This window comes from Glycine soja, chromosome 1 (assembly GCF_004193775.1).
Source record: "Glycine soja cultivar W05 chromosome 1, ASM419377v2, whole genome shotgun sequence".
NCBI classification, from domain to species: Eukaryota; Viridiplantae; Streptophyta; class Magnoliopsida; order Fabales; family Fabaceae; genus Glycine; species Glycine soja.
Window position 1 is genome coordinate 1199649 of NC_041002.1, and position 17188 is coordinate 1216836.

At 31.4% G+C, this 17188-nt stretch overlaps 2 protein-coding genes across 2 annotated transcripts; one reads left to right on the top strand and one right to left on the bottom strand.

Annotated features, from left to right (window-relative positions):
• Positions 1-5333: 5333 nt before the first annotated feature.
• Positions 5334-9440, top strand: LOC114408215 (disease resistance protein RGA2-like). Its single transcript, XM_028371286.1, has 2 exons — positions 5334-8802; positions 9231-9440. The coding sequence occupies exon 1, from the start codon at positions 5420-5422 to the stop codon at positions 8696-8698; it is 3279 nt and encodes a 1092-aa protein (XP_028227087.1). The 5' UTR covers positions 5334-5419; the 3' UTR covers positions 8699-8802; positions 9231-9440.
• A 1112-nt stretch (positions 9441-10552) lies between these two features.
• Positions 10553-15978, bottom strand: LOC114408226. Its single transcript, XM_028371293.1, has 7 exons — positions 15638-15978; positions 15313-15513; positions 14455-14733; positions 13445-13547; positions 12036-12154; positions 11798-11923; positions 10553-11596 (listed from the first exon to the last, which is right to left on the bottom strand). Exons 1-7 carry the CDS (start codon positions 15824-15826, stop codon positions 10898-10900), a joined length of 1716 nt encoding a protein of 571 aa, XP_028227094.1. The 5' UTR covers positions 15827-15978; the 3' UTR covers positions 10553-10897.
• Positions 15979-17188: the final 1210 nt, after the last annotated feature.

A 17188-nucleotide genomic window follows, 5' to 3' on the forward strand; every position in this document is an offset into this window, starting at 1 on the left:
TTTATTACATCATATAATTAATCATATTTATTGTTTATCTCTTATTTCTTTCTTAAGGTGTCGACATCTAAGAGGGATTCCTAATATAAAATTTTTAATATCTTATAAAAATAGTAGCTCCATTACATTTATTGGCTAACGGAGCCCAATATCCAATAGTGATCGATGACATGACAAAAATAAATTTCTACGCATAAATGAAAACAAGTCGTCTTCATTCAATTATAACTTTTAGTGTGTTTGACATCTGAGGTGATTTTGTGAGTAACTAAAGTGAAGGAAACAGAAAGGAGTGAAAGCAAGTGGTTTTCATTGCATTACAGTGTGTTTGGTTCGGGCATTGAAGTCAAGGCACGAACATGGAGATAATGCTCTATCTGCAGCCATCTATGTAATACCATATTGTTATATTTTTCGGTTTCAAATATAAACCAAAAAAATGTCTTGTTAATTGTCTTTGAATATAAATAAATTTTAGTTAATTTTAATTATTTAATTAAAGTTTTATTTTCAGAATCTCTTTTATTCTTGATACTTTATCCAGATTCAAGAAATAATAGTTTTTTAAAAAAATTAATGAGAAATATTTAAATAATACTCTCTCTTTTCCAAATTTTTTTATGTTTAAAGTTCTTTTACACAGATTAAGAAATGTTTAATAAATGTATATTTGAACTAAAAAATCTTTATTAAAAGCACATTTCTTAATCATTAGTTGTAATAAATTATACACCAAATAACTACATTTCTTGACTAATAAAAATAAATTTTCTATGTGCACACTCTACTTAGTTTACTAAAGGAGTCTAGTTCAAGTAGTTGATTAAATAAGTAAGTAGGTTGTTCTAAATTTTCTAGTACTTGTATTTAATTCCTATTAATAAAAAAATATTTCACTTAATTTGATTTTAAAAGTAGTATAATTAATTTTGGTGTGGTCTTTGCATTCTACTCTCTCATTTAATGCATGTCTTTTTTTGTTAAGGATAATACTACATGTCTTAATCATTGGTAGTAATAAATTATACTCCAAATTCCTACTCTTTTCTATTAATTCCAATAACAATAAAATTTCTATGCTCACATAATCCACTTATTTTGATTTTCAAATTGATGCAATTAATTTTGGTGTGTCTCTGCTAATTATGAATATATTTTGGGGTTAAATTATATAAGAATTTTTAAATTTTCTATCTTAATTTTTCCTTTTTGAGTAAATAAATGTTGAATTAACATCATTTTAAATTTTTGTGCAGAGAATTTTAAAAATGATGAATTTATGATACTAATTAAGGAAATAAGACTAATTAAGGAAAATATATTAATTAAGGAAAGAATACTAAATAAGAAAAACATGATTAATTAAGGAAAGAAAACTAAAGAAAGAAAACAAACTAATTAAGGAAAAGACGACTAACTAATTAAGAAAATTAGACTAATTCATAATCCTGCTAATTTGCACTTATAAAAGAAGAGAGGAGAAGGAAAAAACACACTGAAATTCAAGATAATACTATTCTTTATAAAAGATAAAGGCTAGAAGAAGGAGAAGCAAACATTCAAAGTCATTCTTTCCCTCCATTTCCTTTTTTATTTTTTTCCTTTTACTAAATATTCACCTCTTGTAATTATAAAGCCTTCATGATAATGAAAGGCTAAACTCCCTTTGTTAAAAATTTGGCAGTCAAATATTCTTGATATAATTTCTCTTCCTATCTATTTATGAATATTACATTTACATTATTTTTTCTTGTATTTAATATTATTACTTATCGCTTGATCATCCATTTACATGGTAAATTTTAGGGGTAGCGGTGAGAAACATTATTTTTTAATAGAACTGGAAAAGAGTATTTAAATAAAGTCATCACTAGTGATAAGTTGATATTTGTTTATCCTGTTATACATCTCTATTTTTAATACAATTTACTATTTTAGCTCTACAAAAGGATTTGAGAGAGAAAATAGATAAATTAAGTTCTTTCATGTGGGGGACCAAAATTAGAATATACTAGTAGATGCCGGTGTAAATTAGAATAATTATAAATAAAAAAATTATTAACATTACATCAAAAAGTAACTTTGGTAGTCTAAACTCTCAACATTCTCATCTCAATTTTTTTCTATAATAATATTGAATTTTCTCATTTTTTTATTTTTTTAATCAAATATTCATCTACATAAGTACAAACAAAGTCCTTGTAGATACGATACTCGGACTTCCGTTTTAACTTTACTATTTGGGATAAATTGGTACACTTGTCAATCCATCAGCGACATTCTACTCTCTCGTAAAGATAAGATAATAATTTATCCATCCGTTCCATTAAAATTATAGTTTTAGGTTGTTTTACATAGATCAAGAAAAATCAATAAATAGATGTAAGCGAATAGTAATTTTATAAAATTAATCTTATATCATGATTAATTCATTTATAAATTTTTTTGTCCACCAATAAAATTATAAGGGATATAAGTAAAAAAAAATAATTAATGTTGCATGAAAAATTTAAAATGACAATCATTTTAGGATCAATTTTTTTTTTTACATAACAATTATAATAAGACAGATGAAATAATATTCTTTAATCTCTTTGTTGTATTTTATATGAAGTTCTACAAAAGATTCTAAATTTATTATTGTTTTCGAAGTTAATGAAACATTAAATATTTTTTCCCATGGAGTATCCTTAGTGGGAGGAGTAGTTGTCCCTGTGTAGTACATGAGAAGTATGTCTCATTTTGAAAACTTACTTTTAAAAAAATATATTAATGATGAATGACATTAACAGAATTTAAAAAATAAAAAATATTTTTTAAAAATAAAAGTATGTCGTCTCATTAGTGTTGAGGATAATTTTGAAAAAATATATAAATTCAAGATAACTTTAATATTACTAACTGCTTTAACTAATTATCTTTAACTTTAGTGAATTACTCTCTCCATTCCATTTCTTTAGTTGTTTAAGGTTAATACACATAACTTAAAAAATATTTAATGAAAGTTAAATATTGTTATATTTTGAATAAAATATTCTTATTTAATATCTTGATTTTTACATTTTTGCACCACTAATAGTGGATATATTAAATGAGAGTATATTTGATTGAGGAAAAAAATATTATTTAAACTTTAAAATTCTAAAACAACGTTATTTTGGAAAATGAAAATAAAAGACTAAAACAACTAAAGAAATTAGGTGAATGAAATAGTTAAATGAATTTTATAACGAGGATATATAAAAGGGAATAAAATAAAAATACTTTCATAGGTCTCAAATATGAGAAAAACATGTCAGGCGTGTTGGTCTCAAATATAAATATATTTTAATTAATTGATTTTATTATATTTAATCAGATTATTTTTAAATTATTTTTCATTTAATTGAGCTTTTATTTTTAATAACTCTCTTTTATTGACATCAAGTTTTAAGGAATGATAGTTTGAAAAAAGTATCTACTTTTTAAATGTAATTAGTATAATTAAATAATATTAATTAACTTTTTAATAAATAAATGTAAGTTAATTTTTTTATTTTATATTGGAGACGAGGAAGTATGAGGTAACTTTTTCTTGATAAACATAAATTAGTTTTGGAGGCTGTAAATTAGTTGGAAATCCCTTTCGAAAATCTGGGAGATTGAGATCAGCCTAGCTACTGGCATAGCCTTTAAATTTCTGGCCAGTGTTGTTTATTGTGCATGGGTTGGGGGGTACCCTTGTACCCCTATATGATTGAATTGTTGTCTTTAGACCGGAGTGAGACTGTGATAGTATCAAGCAAAGATTGCAGAATGGTAAGCTGATAAGAGCTACCCGTTAATGCGGGGGGTCCTCAAAGTTGTAGCCTACCTAGCTTTCATAAATTTTATCATATAGAAACGAATTAGCACAGCTGCTACAGACTATACAGACATGCATGGACAGCTCCAATTAATTTTTGTTACATATCTGATGACTGATGTACTGCATTTCCAATCAGTTATATTTGGTGTTATTTGCTTGTTATAATCCAATAGTTGAAAGGGTAGGGCTTTTTAACAAATGATTGTATATATTGTTTGAACATGTCACATGCATGTATAAAACGGTCAGGACTGGTTTTCACAAGGGTCGATCATTATCCACTTGTAGCTAATTGTATTACGTTTAATGTGTGATGTCATCCTTTTTGTTTGTTTTATCATTTTATGCCCGTGGATATTAGTTAACGGCAAATAATTGAAATAAATCTGCAATGCTCTTTGTTTCATGATCATCACCAGTTTGTTTTAAATTATTCACTTTTAAAATGAATTATGAATTTAGTATATATACATATTATCAATTCATAGTAGAAAGACCGTACGTGTACCCCCTTCTTAATAAATGTATAGTTGAAAGTTTAGATGAAAGTACGTATGTTTAGATTAACATTGTGATTCACATAGAGAGTTTGAAAAAGATTAACATTGTGATTTACATGTCCGTATGTTTAGATGAAAGTTCTAGGTTTTACTAAAAATAAAAAGATGAAAGTTCCAGGTCTTCATTTATTGCATGAAGTTGTTGGCTTGTTGCGTAGTGGTTGTCTTGTTGTACAATTGTTTTATTTACGAAACCGTCTATTTTCATATATTTATTGTATTTTGTACTAGCATTTTTTCTTTTCATGTGAAGACAATATCGACCAATTCATTCAATTGTATTAAGTGTATTAACCATTGCACAACCTTTAAAATTGTCTCAAGTTTTGAATTTGAACGAGGTAGTCAGGCTTGATAATTTTTTATACAATCTTCAAGCGATCCTACATGCTTGGTTAGCATTTGCCATAATTAAATTAAGAGTAGTGTTGTTTAGTACGAAACATTTGTTACGAATGAGAGCACAAATAGTGAAAAATAACAGACCATACATGATAGGTCGTCCTTTAAAATTACTATTTTTACGTTACTTTGTATTCTTTTTTCACATTCTCAATCAATGACATTCATTCGTGTTGTTTTTACCCAAATTTGTTTGTACCAAAAAATGTTTTCCTTAAATTAAAATGGAAAACTTTACCAACAAGGTTAGATATTAATGTACGATTCGTTAACCTAAAAAAATGTTGGACTCTTTATTAGAAGAAAAGAAATACTTATATATAATTTCTGTAAGTTTAAACAGGTTTAATTACTTATTATTTATTTCTTATAGTTATAATTTTTTAAATTTCTATACTTCAAAATATATTTTTTAGTCCCTTTTCCTGTATACTATTTTATTTTTTAAATCCTACACGTTTATTTTTAATTTCTTATAATTAAACGAAAGAAATACTTTGTTAACTATAAGACGACAACAGAATCCTCCATTATGGAACTAAATCAAACTCTTTGCTTTCTGAATCTCTAATACTCACGAACAGTTTCTGCCTTCTTGCAAAGAGAATTCATGGCACAACCAGAGCGCAAATCAATGGATGCAGCTATTCTTGTGGATTCCATATCTGACATCTTAAAATGCTCACTGGCACCACCAGCAACACGCCTCTCGGCTAAGGACCTTCAACAGTTTCAAAACCATCTCGAAGGGATCCGTGACATGGTTCAAAAGGCGAACAACAACATTAACTCCCAAGATTCCTATGTTCTTGCTTGGTTACTCGAGGTCAAGGAAGTGGTCAACGATTTGGAGGATTTGATTGAGGTTCTACGTCACAAGGAGAGTGCCACTGCCAATGCCACAAGATCTCTCATCAAAGCCAGCCAAAACATGGCGCATCGCCTCAAAGTCACGCACCATGTCAAGAAAGCCTCTGAGGAGCTCAAACGCTTCTTAACCGAGGCACAAAACTTGTCCTTCTCCAAAGAAGCAAGGAACATCGAGAGAAAGTTGTTGGATACGGTCGCCAAATTTGAGAATACTCTTGTTGCTGTTGGCAGAGAAAATGTTAAGAAGGAGATCATAAATCAACTCAAGCAGTTTGTGAATAGTGGAGGAGACGGTGTTGTTCCTGTGGTTACCATTGTGGGGGTTCCTGGAATAGGGAAAACTAAACTTGCTAGTCTCGTTTGTGAGGATGAGCAAGTTAAAGCCCATTTTGGGGAACAAATTTGGGTTCATGGAAACCGTGAAACCTTGGACGTGGAATCCATCGCAACACCTGTCGCTGGAACAGTTAAGAAGGGAAACCGCTTCCTTCTTGTGCTGGATGATCTGAGAGATGAGAACGTTGAGGAATGTCTCCACAAGTTGCGGAAGAGATTAACGGAAGCTGTTGGGGCAATACTCATAACCACACGTAGCAATTTCGTTGCCAATTACAAGATTGCTGGCACGGTTAAGCTGTACGCTTTGCGGGGGCTTAACCAAGAGGAATCATGGTCACTGTTTCAGCAGATTCGTGAACAAGGTTCGAGCAATCACATCAATGAAAGCGTTGAAAGGGAGAAAGTGAAGGAATATTGCGGTGGAGGAGTCCCTATGAAGATAATAACCATCGCAAGGTTACTAAATTGTAGTGAATCACCACTTTCCGAAGCAGTGTTGAAGGAGGAGTTTCTACAAGAGCTGAAGTTTACCTACTACCACCAACTTCCCATGCATCAGAAGCTATGCTATGTTTATTGTTCATTGTTTCCTCAAGATTATGTGATAGACGCGGAGAAATTAATTCATCTCTGGATGGCGGAAGGGTTTCTTTCTCGGAACCTTTGTTCCGATCCGCAAGAGTTTGGCTGGGCGTGTTTCAACGACTTTGTTCCTTTCGTTTTCGAGGAGACGGGGAGAGACGAATTTGGTGTTGTGAAGAGCTACAAGATGAACCGTTTAATGCATGAACTGGCGAGGATTGTTGCATGGGACGAGAATATCGTAGTGGATTCAGATGGGAAAAGAGTTCACGAGAGAGTGGTGCGAGCTTCCTTTGATTTTGCGTTGGATGTTCAGTGCGGAATTCCTGAGGCTTTGTTCGAGAAAGCGAAGAAACTGAGGACTATTCTTTTGCTGGGAAAAACAAACAAATCTCGGCTTCCACATGAGGTGAAGATGGCCACGTCAACTTGCGATAAAATCTTTGACACGTTCAAGTGTTTTCGCGTGTTGGATCTCCATGATTTGGGGATTAAGATGGTACCGAGCTCTATTGGGGAACTGAAGCACTTAAGGTATCTCGATCTTTCCCATAATAACATAGAGAAGCTTCCTAGTTCAATCACCAAGCTTGTCCACTTGCAAACGTTGAAACTTTCTCAATGTCATGTTCTCAAAGAGTTGCCGAAGGACTTGGAGGATCTAAGTTGCCTCATGCATCTTTACTTGGAGGGGTGCCTTGATCTCACTCACATGCCACGTGGGATAGGGAAGCTGAGTTCTCTACAAACATTGTCACTTTTTGTGCCTAGCAAGAACCATCACATGGGAGACCTTAAGGATCTCAATAGCCTAAGAGGGAACTTGGAAATTTTGCATCTGGAGCGATTGAAGTTGTCTGCATCTGACGAAAAAGATAAGTATGTGAGAGATAAAAAGCACCTTAATTGTTTGACTTTAAGATGGGATCACGAGGAGGAAGAGGAGGAGGAGGAGGAGGAGAAAGACAAAGGCAATGATGTTGATCACAAAGACGGAAAATCACTGGAATGTCTTGAGCCAAATCCAAATCTCAAAGTGTTGTGCGTTTTGGGGTATTACGGTAACAGGTTTTCAGATTGGCTTTCTTCAATGCAATGCCTTGTTAAGTTTAGCTTGAATGATTGTCCCAAATGCGTATTTATCCCACCACTTGATCACCTCCCACACCTTAGGGTTCTTGAACTAAGAAGGTTGGACTCTCTTGAATTCATTAGTGCTGATGCTAAAGGCTCCTCTTCCTTTACATTTTTTCCATCATTGAAGGAACTTACAATCTCTGATTGCCCTAACCTCAAAAGCTGGTGGGAAACTCCAAAGCGGGAAAACGATAGACCATTCTTTAATTGCATTTCTAAACTGCATGTTCAATGCTGCCCTAATCTGGATTGCATGCCTTTGTATCCTTTTCTTGATGAAGAGTTGGTGCTTGTGGATTCCAGCGTAAAGTCAATGAGGGATACAGTGCATGCTAAAACATCAAAAGACTTCATTCCTTTTTCAAAATTGAAGTCAATGCTAATTGCGCGCATTACAGAAACTCCACCACCGAGATGGCTTAAAAGCTTCATTTCCCTTGAGAACCTTCAAATTCGAGATTGCTCTGAATTAGAGTGTCTACCCGAAGGTTTCAAGTCTTTGAGCTCGCTGCAGCGTCTCACCATTGAAGGATGTCCGAAACTCGATCTTGACGTTTCCAAGACTGAATGGGAGGGTCTGAAACACCTCAAATGTCTGACAATAAGGGAAATTCCAAAGCTCAAGTCCCTTCCATGGGGTGTTGAGGATGTTACCTCTTTGGAAGAGCTCGAGCTTTACGAATGCCCCGCCTTAACTTTTCTACCGGAGAGCATGGCCAAGCTCACCTCGCTGTGTAAGCTAGTGATTTCTGAATGCAAAAACTTGGGTTCACTTCCCAAAGGACTAGAAATGCTCGAGTCTTTGAATACCTTGACCATTACGGATTGTCCCTTGTTATTGCCAAGGTGTCAGCCTGAAACGGGAGATGATTGGCCACAAATTGGTCATGTCAGAAATATCCTGCTGAAGCAGAATTCTCAAGCATTGAGGGACTTGTGGAGTCAAGGAAGGACTGGTTGACATGCATCAAGAGATCCATTCTTAAGAAAAGTGTCGTCTAACACTTCATATGCTGATCATATGCTCCCTCACAAATCGCAATTTCTTCTGATGATTCAGCTTTGGTCAGTGAATTACAAACTGCAGTCTCACTTGAATACCACCTTATTACAGAATCCTACTTTTTTACATATAAACTTGGAAACACAATTAATTCTTTGAGTTTCAATTAATGTTGTTTGTCTTAAATTATATTATTTTTTTAAATATGAGAAATAATTAAATTATATAGATATAACTTTAATTCATATAAAATTTTATATATATGATCTAAGTAAAATAAACTTTCAATAAGTTTAATAAAAATATTATTCAAAATGATATAATTTCATCTCTTCTCATAAAATATATTTTAAAATATTTTGTATAATATTTTTTTTCTTTCTAATTTTCTGTTCTTTGGTGTAAAATGTTGTACATTTTACAAGTAATATTTCTATACTTATCTGGTACTTACACTGAACTATATATATTGCTATGTTTTATTTGTCAGATTTTAAATTTGAAGGAGCGCAGAACCATGCAGGAAAAAGATAATGGAGAATCAGTACTCAATTCTCTCGTGGTTATAAAGCAGCAGTTCTTTTTAAAATGGTTTATCTATATTTTATTTCATGTCTTTGGAATTTTTATATATTATAAAGAAATAATGCATTCTTACTAGTACTTGAATATATGAAGGAAGGAGACTGTTTAATGGTCAGGAGTATGTGCAACAGTCTTGATTTTCTATATTTTCTTTCCACCAACAAATTGTGTATCTGACATGTTTAATAACTTTCTGCTGCTGAAATGCTATGAAAATATTTCGACAATTTTAAATCAATTTCTTTGAGATTGGTTGAATATTCAATATGCTTCTCTGCTTAACCATTGTGATTCATTGCAAACACTGCAATAAATGTTTTTGAAATACTCAACAACATTATACTTCTACTACGCTTTTCAAATACCACTTTGGATACTCTCATTGCATGCATTTTATTTCTAAAAGATTATTTATTTATCAGTTGTCTAATAATTTTTATTCGTAATACACAAGGTTATAAAGTTGTGTTTAGTCAATTACTACTTACATTTTATTGGAAAAAGATAAATAAATTAACACCCGCAATGCTATTAGATTCTTAGAGAATGAGAAAAAGAAAAAGAAAAAGAAAATATGTAAATGTTATAGGGTCCATGATATAATAGGAAGAGAAAATAATTTTTTTTATTAATATAGTGTTTAAAATAAATAGTTATCCAAATATCAACACGTGACTACGTAGCCAACATAGTGTGGAGTGGTGTGATTTTGAACTATAGAGTGTTAATTAGATTTGAAAACAATAGAAAAATAAATTATTATTCAATTATTTAATTGTATGAGAATCAATGATTTGGTCTCCACATGAAATTATGTTAAATATTTTACAAGAGAGAATTTACAATAATTTTACTAAATTGGAGTAAAATTTTTTTATATAGAGATATAATTTATTTCGTACCAGAAAAGTGTAAATCATTCAATTGATTGAATTAAATTTTATATAAATTGACAGGATATGTAGAGATAGATAAATAAACTCTATTTTGTCAAGCCTAATTATTTATCCTTTTAATTCTTGAATGATATAAAATCCTTAATAAGCATTATAATTTCCCATACTAGAAAAACGACAAACACCAAGCCCCCTTCCCCTTGTCACATCACCCCGACCAACGAATCTTCTACTTAGAACACCTACCCACCAAAACAAAAGCACCATGACAAAGAGCTAGGTAAAGACTAACGTAGAATTACAACTGTAATGCACACAACAAACATGATAATTAGAGCAAGAGGCCGAATTATTTATCCTTTTATTCTTGAATGATATAAAATCCTTAATAAGGATTGTAATTTCTCATACTAGAAAAACGACAAACGACAAACACCAAACCCCTCTTTCCCTAGTCACATCACCCCGACCAACGAATCTTCTGCTTAGAACACCAACCCACCAAAACAAAAGCACCATGACAAAGTGCTAGGCAAAGACTTACGTAGAATTACAATTGTAATGCACACAACTAACATGATAATTAGAGCAAGAGGCCGAATTTTAATTCTAATATGCTTCACGAGCCAATTGATACCTAATATCATTTCATTTGCTATCAATTCTCTGGCTCATATCATCCACCATAATGGGACTTCTCTTTCTCTAGTTGATTGATTAATTGTTGTAACACCTTCAGATAGTTCCTCGTGAGATGATCAATTATCATCCCTCTTGAAAGTCTTAGCTTTCCATATAGCTGTCTAGGCGTTTCATATAAGTAGACCTCTTTCTCTTCAGAACTATTATGGTTTGATGAATTAGAATTATTTTCAGACGAAGGTGAAGGGATAATATGCATGATCCTTCCCGGAGGATAAAGATGTGTATCCAATTTGTCTTTGGTATCAACAACCTGATCATTGATCTCTTCTTCAGTGATGTCTTTGGTCTTGGCTCCTTCTTTTTCCTGAGCATGAATTTTAGGGTTATCATCCTGTGCCTCTAGTTCAAGCTCCTTCAATTCATTCAACAGATCATTTTCAGAGATATCACAGGCAGTGTGAGTAGTAACGTTCTGAGCGGCAGATATGATTTGTTCCTCTTCATCTATATCATCATCATTATCAGATTCCTCACTAGATGATTTAGATTCATCGTACTCGTCACTCGTAGAGTCTGAGATTTTTATCTCTTCAACCACTCCACAACTTGTCTCGGATGATCCACAAGCTTTAGCCAAGTTATCTGATTTAGAGTTTGGCAGTGCCTCAGTTTTCTCACGTCGGGACCAGGGTAACAGTGACCGAGTTTTTTGCTTATTCTTCATCACAACCTTTATGTATAAATAAGGATAACTATATATGTAAGATAATTTGAAGATGTACATATATTAATAACATCATAGCATTTTTTAAGGTTAACGGATCAATATATGGTTTCATAATATTATGTGTGGCTGATAATTAACTGCAAGAGCAAACTCTTTAGTCTAGTGAATAAAATGTCAAACGTAAACAAGGGAGCTTGAAGCTACCTGGGTGCCACGAGTTACTGCATGATCTGCAAAGGCTTTAGCAGTAGATGCAAATGGTAAGCGAGATCCAATTGCAGTTATAGAGCTACGAGCAGCATTTAGGATTTTTTTACGCTTTATCTTACCCTGTAATCATGCATGTAATCAATATTATATAGTGACCTAATGAAATTAAGCAATTAAAATAAATTAATATTTGCCTAAACCATGTTAGGTTGGGAGAATGTAGTTTGAGCACCTCGGCAACGAAATCATGAACAGAAGAACCTGACAATGTAGGCACGATGTCATAACCATTTATGATGGAAGTAATGAAAGGCTTCCCGAATTCGGCTAACTCGAATGACATACAGGCAGCTACAGAATTTACAATTGTGAAATAAGGACTTCGCAATAATGATTATTACAAGATAGACAAAATTCGAGAAAGGATTTTACATACGTTATATGCGGGGTTGAAATCTTGCATCTATCTCTTTTAATGAATATATTAAATAGAGAAATACTTATTTGTATAACAAATTTTACAATTAAAAGAGAAGGAGAGAAAAGTGTAAGATGTAATAAATGAGGTTATGGATTTCAGAGGGACAAATACAATCAATGAAGTAAATCCTCCTAAAGTCTTAAATTTGTGAACATTGTCATAATAGTCTTTAGAATTAGATTCCTGAAATTAAAATGCACAACTTTTAAAATATCAGATAGAGTCTTAAATTAAAATTACTGCCGTTGTGGGTCCTAGTTATCCTAAAAAGATGCTCATCTCACCATGACCAGGCATTAGCAAATGTTGCACCAAAATGTTTCAGTCACGAGATACCTTCATAGAGCAACCAAAAATATCCTATAATCAACGCATTTGAGTGTGTGCTCTACCTTCAGGCTTTGGTCCAAGGGATATATGTGTCATTAGCTAACATTATCGAGTAGTGTTAGATATCACAAGGGTGGTTTTATCCACATGCAATGGTTAAAGTCACTTTCGTGATCCATGTGGGAATTTTTAGCATTTAAAACCTTGAATCTACCAAGCATTTGTGCCTCACGGTCAACCTATTTGGAGGACGACCGAGCACTTAAGCCGTCCTGAGGTCAGCTATAAACAAACCCATTTGAATTGTGACACAAAGTGGTAGTAAAAGTAATTGGTTTAGGACTAAGGATGGCTCTTATTCTAGTTTGGTCGAATAACCTATAGAATAGTACATCTTCAATTTAGGGAACACAGGGTATATACAACCGTCCAATGTCGAGCCTAAGAGACAAATAGGCTTCTGACTGAGCTCATCTTTGATTTTGAGAAATCAAAGAATACACAACTTTCCATAGGATTTTCACCAAGGTCATCTTCGAAAAAGATATTCAACCCTCCAGGATTTAGCATAAGCGATAAGAGACTTGTTACAAAAATCATCTTTGGTTTAAGAAATTTAGAGGGTACAAAAACCTACTGAATTAGTTATTTAATTAAAAAAATTAGAACCTTTATATTTAAATGTAAATTACAGAGGTTAACATCAAAGGATCTAATTTAAATTATTAAATATCATACATGAATTATTATAAATATCTATAATATATATATATATGATTCTTATGAATAAAAAAAATTAAAATGAAATTAATTAGTATAGCCTCATATACCTGGGCCAAATGTCACACAAGTGCAGGAAGCGAACTGTTTTGTTTCTCTGAGCATGAATGTCAACAGTGCAGCAGTACCACCACCAAGCGAGTGTCCAACGATCTATGGAAAGATTATTTTAATTATATATAAATAAGTTTAAATTATTTGATAAATTATTGAATTTTGTTATGGATCTTTAATAATTTTTTTATTTTTTTAAGTTTATGATATATTAAGATTTTTGTTTTAAATATTAGTCATTAATTAAAGTAATAATATGTAATATTTATAATTGATCTTTTTAATATTATCAATGGTTATGATGATATCACATCATCATTTACCTAATAAAAAAAATTCATAACAAAAGTTTTAATATATTAGAAACTCAATAATAATTTTTTTATTAGGAATCTAAAATAAAATTTAATTATTTATTAGAAACTTTAAATATATTTAAAATCATAAAAAAGTCAAATAAACATAAGTTAAATCAAATATGATTAAATAAAAAAGAATACATGATTTTAATTTATTTTAAATATATTTTAGATTCATGATTAATGATGAATTTTTATTTTAGATTCCTAATAAAAACATTTTGATACATTGAATCTTTGATATATCAAAATTTTTGTTTTGAATTTATGTTATTTATTAAATAATAATATCACATCATTCGAACAACTAATATATATATTAAGGAAATATGTTCAAAAGATGTTACATTAATATTTAATTAACAATATAGACTTGAAATAAAAGTTTTGATATATGATTAGAGGATCCAATGAAATGAAAAAATTTATTAAAAGCCCCAAAATAAAAATTAATTAATTATCAGGAATTTAAAATATATTTAAATATTTTAATTTAAGAAAATTTGAAGTAAGAATATGAAAACATATATAGCTAGAAATGAAGAAATGGAATTAGAAAGGGAATACAACATTTTTTTCATTACTAGTAGTCGAACATTATAATCAATGTTCTTCCAAAAGACTTAAGTAACAAGCTATGACCATACCTTGATTTGGAAATCGGGGTATTGACGAAGAGCATCAAGTAATATAGTGGTGCAGTGCTTTTTAATCCAACGAGCTGCAGCAACCATACCACGGTGTCCATGTCCTGAAACCGTGTCTCTCTTCTTCAGCTCACCATCACTGCAAATGAAGTGACTGAAGGAAACGGGAGCACCGATTGCATCTGTCAGCGTGTCTTTTATGCTACGAGTTCCTCGGATGAACACAAGCAAACATTTTGATTCTTTATTAAGTATAACTGTGAAAGCGGGCTTCAGAATCTGAAAAAAGTAATAATAATTAATATTCAGTTAACTAAACTGAGTTAAAAAATAAATAAATTATATTAGTTCATACACTTATTCTCTCTTGCTGGCCTTCTCATTTCTTCCTCATTCTCTTCTTATCTCTTTCTATGATCTTTTGAGTAGAGATATTCATTCATTATTGTTAGGAAATATCTAAGTTTTATATTGGTTGTTCACTCTTTAAAATGCAACTTATATATCTGTTACACAGTTTCACTTGATGCCAATTAATTTTAAAATAAAATCTAACATGATAAAAGTGAAATGAAAAAAAAATATGATGAAAATGTTATTTATTTTTTTAATTTTTTTTTCTTTTTATCTTCTCTCCACTCCAAAATAGGAGACCACATAACATACAGTAAAGTGTTATTTATTTTTTTATAAATTAAAAAATTGAAAATGTGTTATATTGGTCAAGACTATAAATATGAAAATGTACACGTTGTTTTGAGTGCATTTTCATATTTTTCCAGAAAAAGAAATAACATCTTGTTTATTTTCATTGTTTATATAAAACAAGCAAAAAAATTCACAAGAACCCAAACGTACCCGAGCTCTTCTCTTCCTTAGGAGGACATCCTCCTTGACAAATCCAGCAGCAAATAAAAAGGCACGAAAACGTTTTTTGCTGAAAAGCACGGTCTGTGTCAAGCATTTTTTGAGCTCATATAACTCCTTTAATAATTCGGGGTCTTTCAGTTGTACACAGTCACTTCTTTCAGCGCATTCAACTGCAACTGTTTTCTCACCCTACAACTACGTCACACCCAATAAGGGCACTCCACTTTCAAATTCAATGTAGCATATACAATGACAAGAGGAAAAATTTGAAGAAGGGAAAAATGGAAAAGTATTAAGAAGTTGGAAAATGGACCTTGTCCATGACAGAGTAAAGGATGGCTCTTGGCAAGTCCAAGAGGTGCCATTTGCCCAGTGTCTCGGCGTAACCGAACCTTATTGCTTCTGCTAACGTAAGAACTGTGTCCATCAATGTTTTGGGCGCCTCGGCTGGCCTCTTTTCAAGCTTTCCGGCGGCCTTCCTAACCACCATCGACGTTATCATTTTCCAAAACTGAGAAAGCAAACAGAGAGTGAAGGAAGTTTGGGAAAATGGAACAAGAAAGAACAAAGATTTAGGTGGTGTTGGAGTCTCAAGTGCCAAGGTGAGTGTGGCCTTATAGGACACAAGAAGCTTGGTTTTTTGGTAAATAATTATAAAAAGAGTTCTAGAAACACACCCTAAAATATTCTTTTAAGGTTTAGGGTAGTCCATTCAATAGCTCCACAATTCCTTTAAAAGTAGTAATCCTAAATCATCTAATATTATTTTTCAAATTGTTACACTATGTTAAATTTATCCGAACTTTTTTCTGCAACAAAAATCATATATTTTAATTTTAGGAGATCAAAAGATGAACAATTTTTTTTACAAAAATAAAATATCAATTTTTCATATTTTATAAAGATGAAAAACATATTTAGCCATATTATTTTACACAACTAAAATTTATAATAAACAAATACTAATATATATATATATATATATATATATATATATATATATATATATATATATATATATATATATATATATTGTATTATAATTAAAATATGAAATAAACAAACTTGACTTAGTACAAACATTAAAAGGTGTTTCAAATGGTTTTATAACTTCAGAAGCAACAACAATGTTTAAGAAAAGCACAAAAATCAAAATTTGTATAAAACAGAATTTGAAATTTTGAGAAACGTGGCTTCTCATAAGAAATTTGATATGCACCTTAATATTATTGTCATTTATAAGTTAAAGAAAAGACTTTCTTGCTTCTAAATAACTTCTGATATATAAGCCAAAGCTTGAGGGAAATATATCAAAAGTTTTTTTATTTGCGCAAAAAATAATCATAACCAATCAAATATAACTATTCAATCTCTCCATCTAATGACCTTTCGAAGCACTTCAAAAACAACTTGAGGTCCTCCTAATTAAGCATCAGTATGTAAGACCAATGCTTAATCATCAATCTTCCCAATAGATATTCAATCATTTCAAATTGGCACGATTGGGAAGAAAGAAAATTAATACTAGTTTTCTTTCAACTCACACTCCAACACTTTTCCTTTTCTCAATTGTCACAGATTAAATATTTTTTCTTTGAAAAAATGGAACAATATACAAGCAATAACAAGGGAAAAAAATCAAACATAAAATTCAAGCATCAAAATTTACAAGACCAATCCACCAATAATTGTCATTAAATGACTAATCTAAGTCCAATATAACTCTAGATAGCAAAGATTTCATATACTTACGAGACATGTAATAAAGGTAGTACGTTAAAAAGTTAACAAGAGAAAGATCTATAGACAAAATTTATGCCAACGCTATTCATGAAGCTTTCAAACATGGTATTGAACCTCATCA

Coding starts and splice junctions, on each gene's coding strand:
- LOC114408215 (XM_028371286.1), top strand. CDS start 5,420: ATGGCACAACCAGAGCGCAAATCAATGGATGCAGCTATTCTTGTGGAT.
- LOC114408226 (XM_028371293.1), bottom strand. CDS start 15,826: ATGATAACGTCGATGGTGGTTAGGAAGGCCGCCGGAAAGCTTGAAAAG. Junction 15,514..15,637: donor TTTACTCTGTCATGGACAAG/GTCCATTTTCCA, acceptor ACGTAGTTGTAG/GGTGAGAAAACAGTTGCAGT. Junction 11,924..12,035: donor TTCATGATTTCGTTGCCGAG/GTGCTCAAACTA, acceptor GCATGATTACAG/GGTAAGATAAAGCGTAAAAA.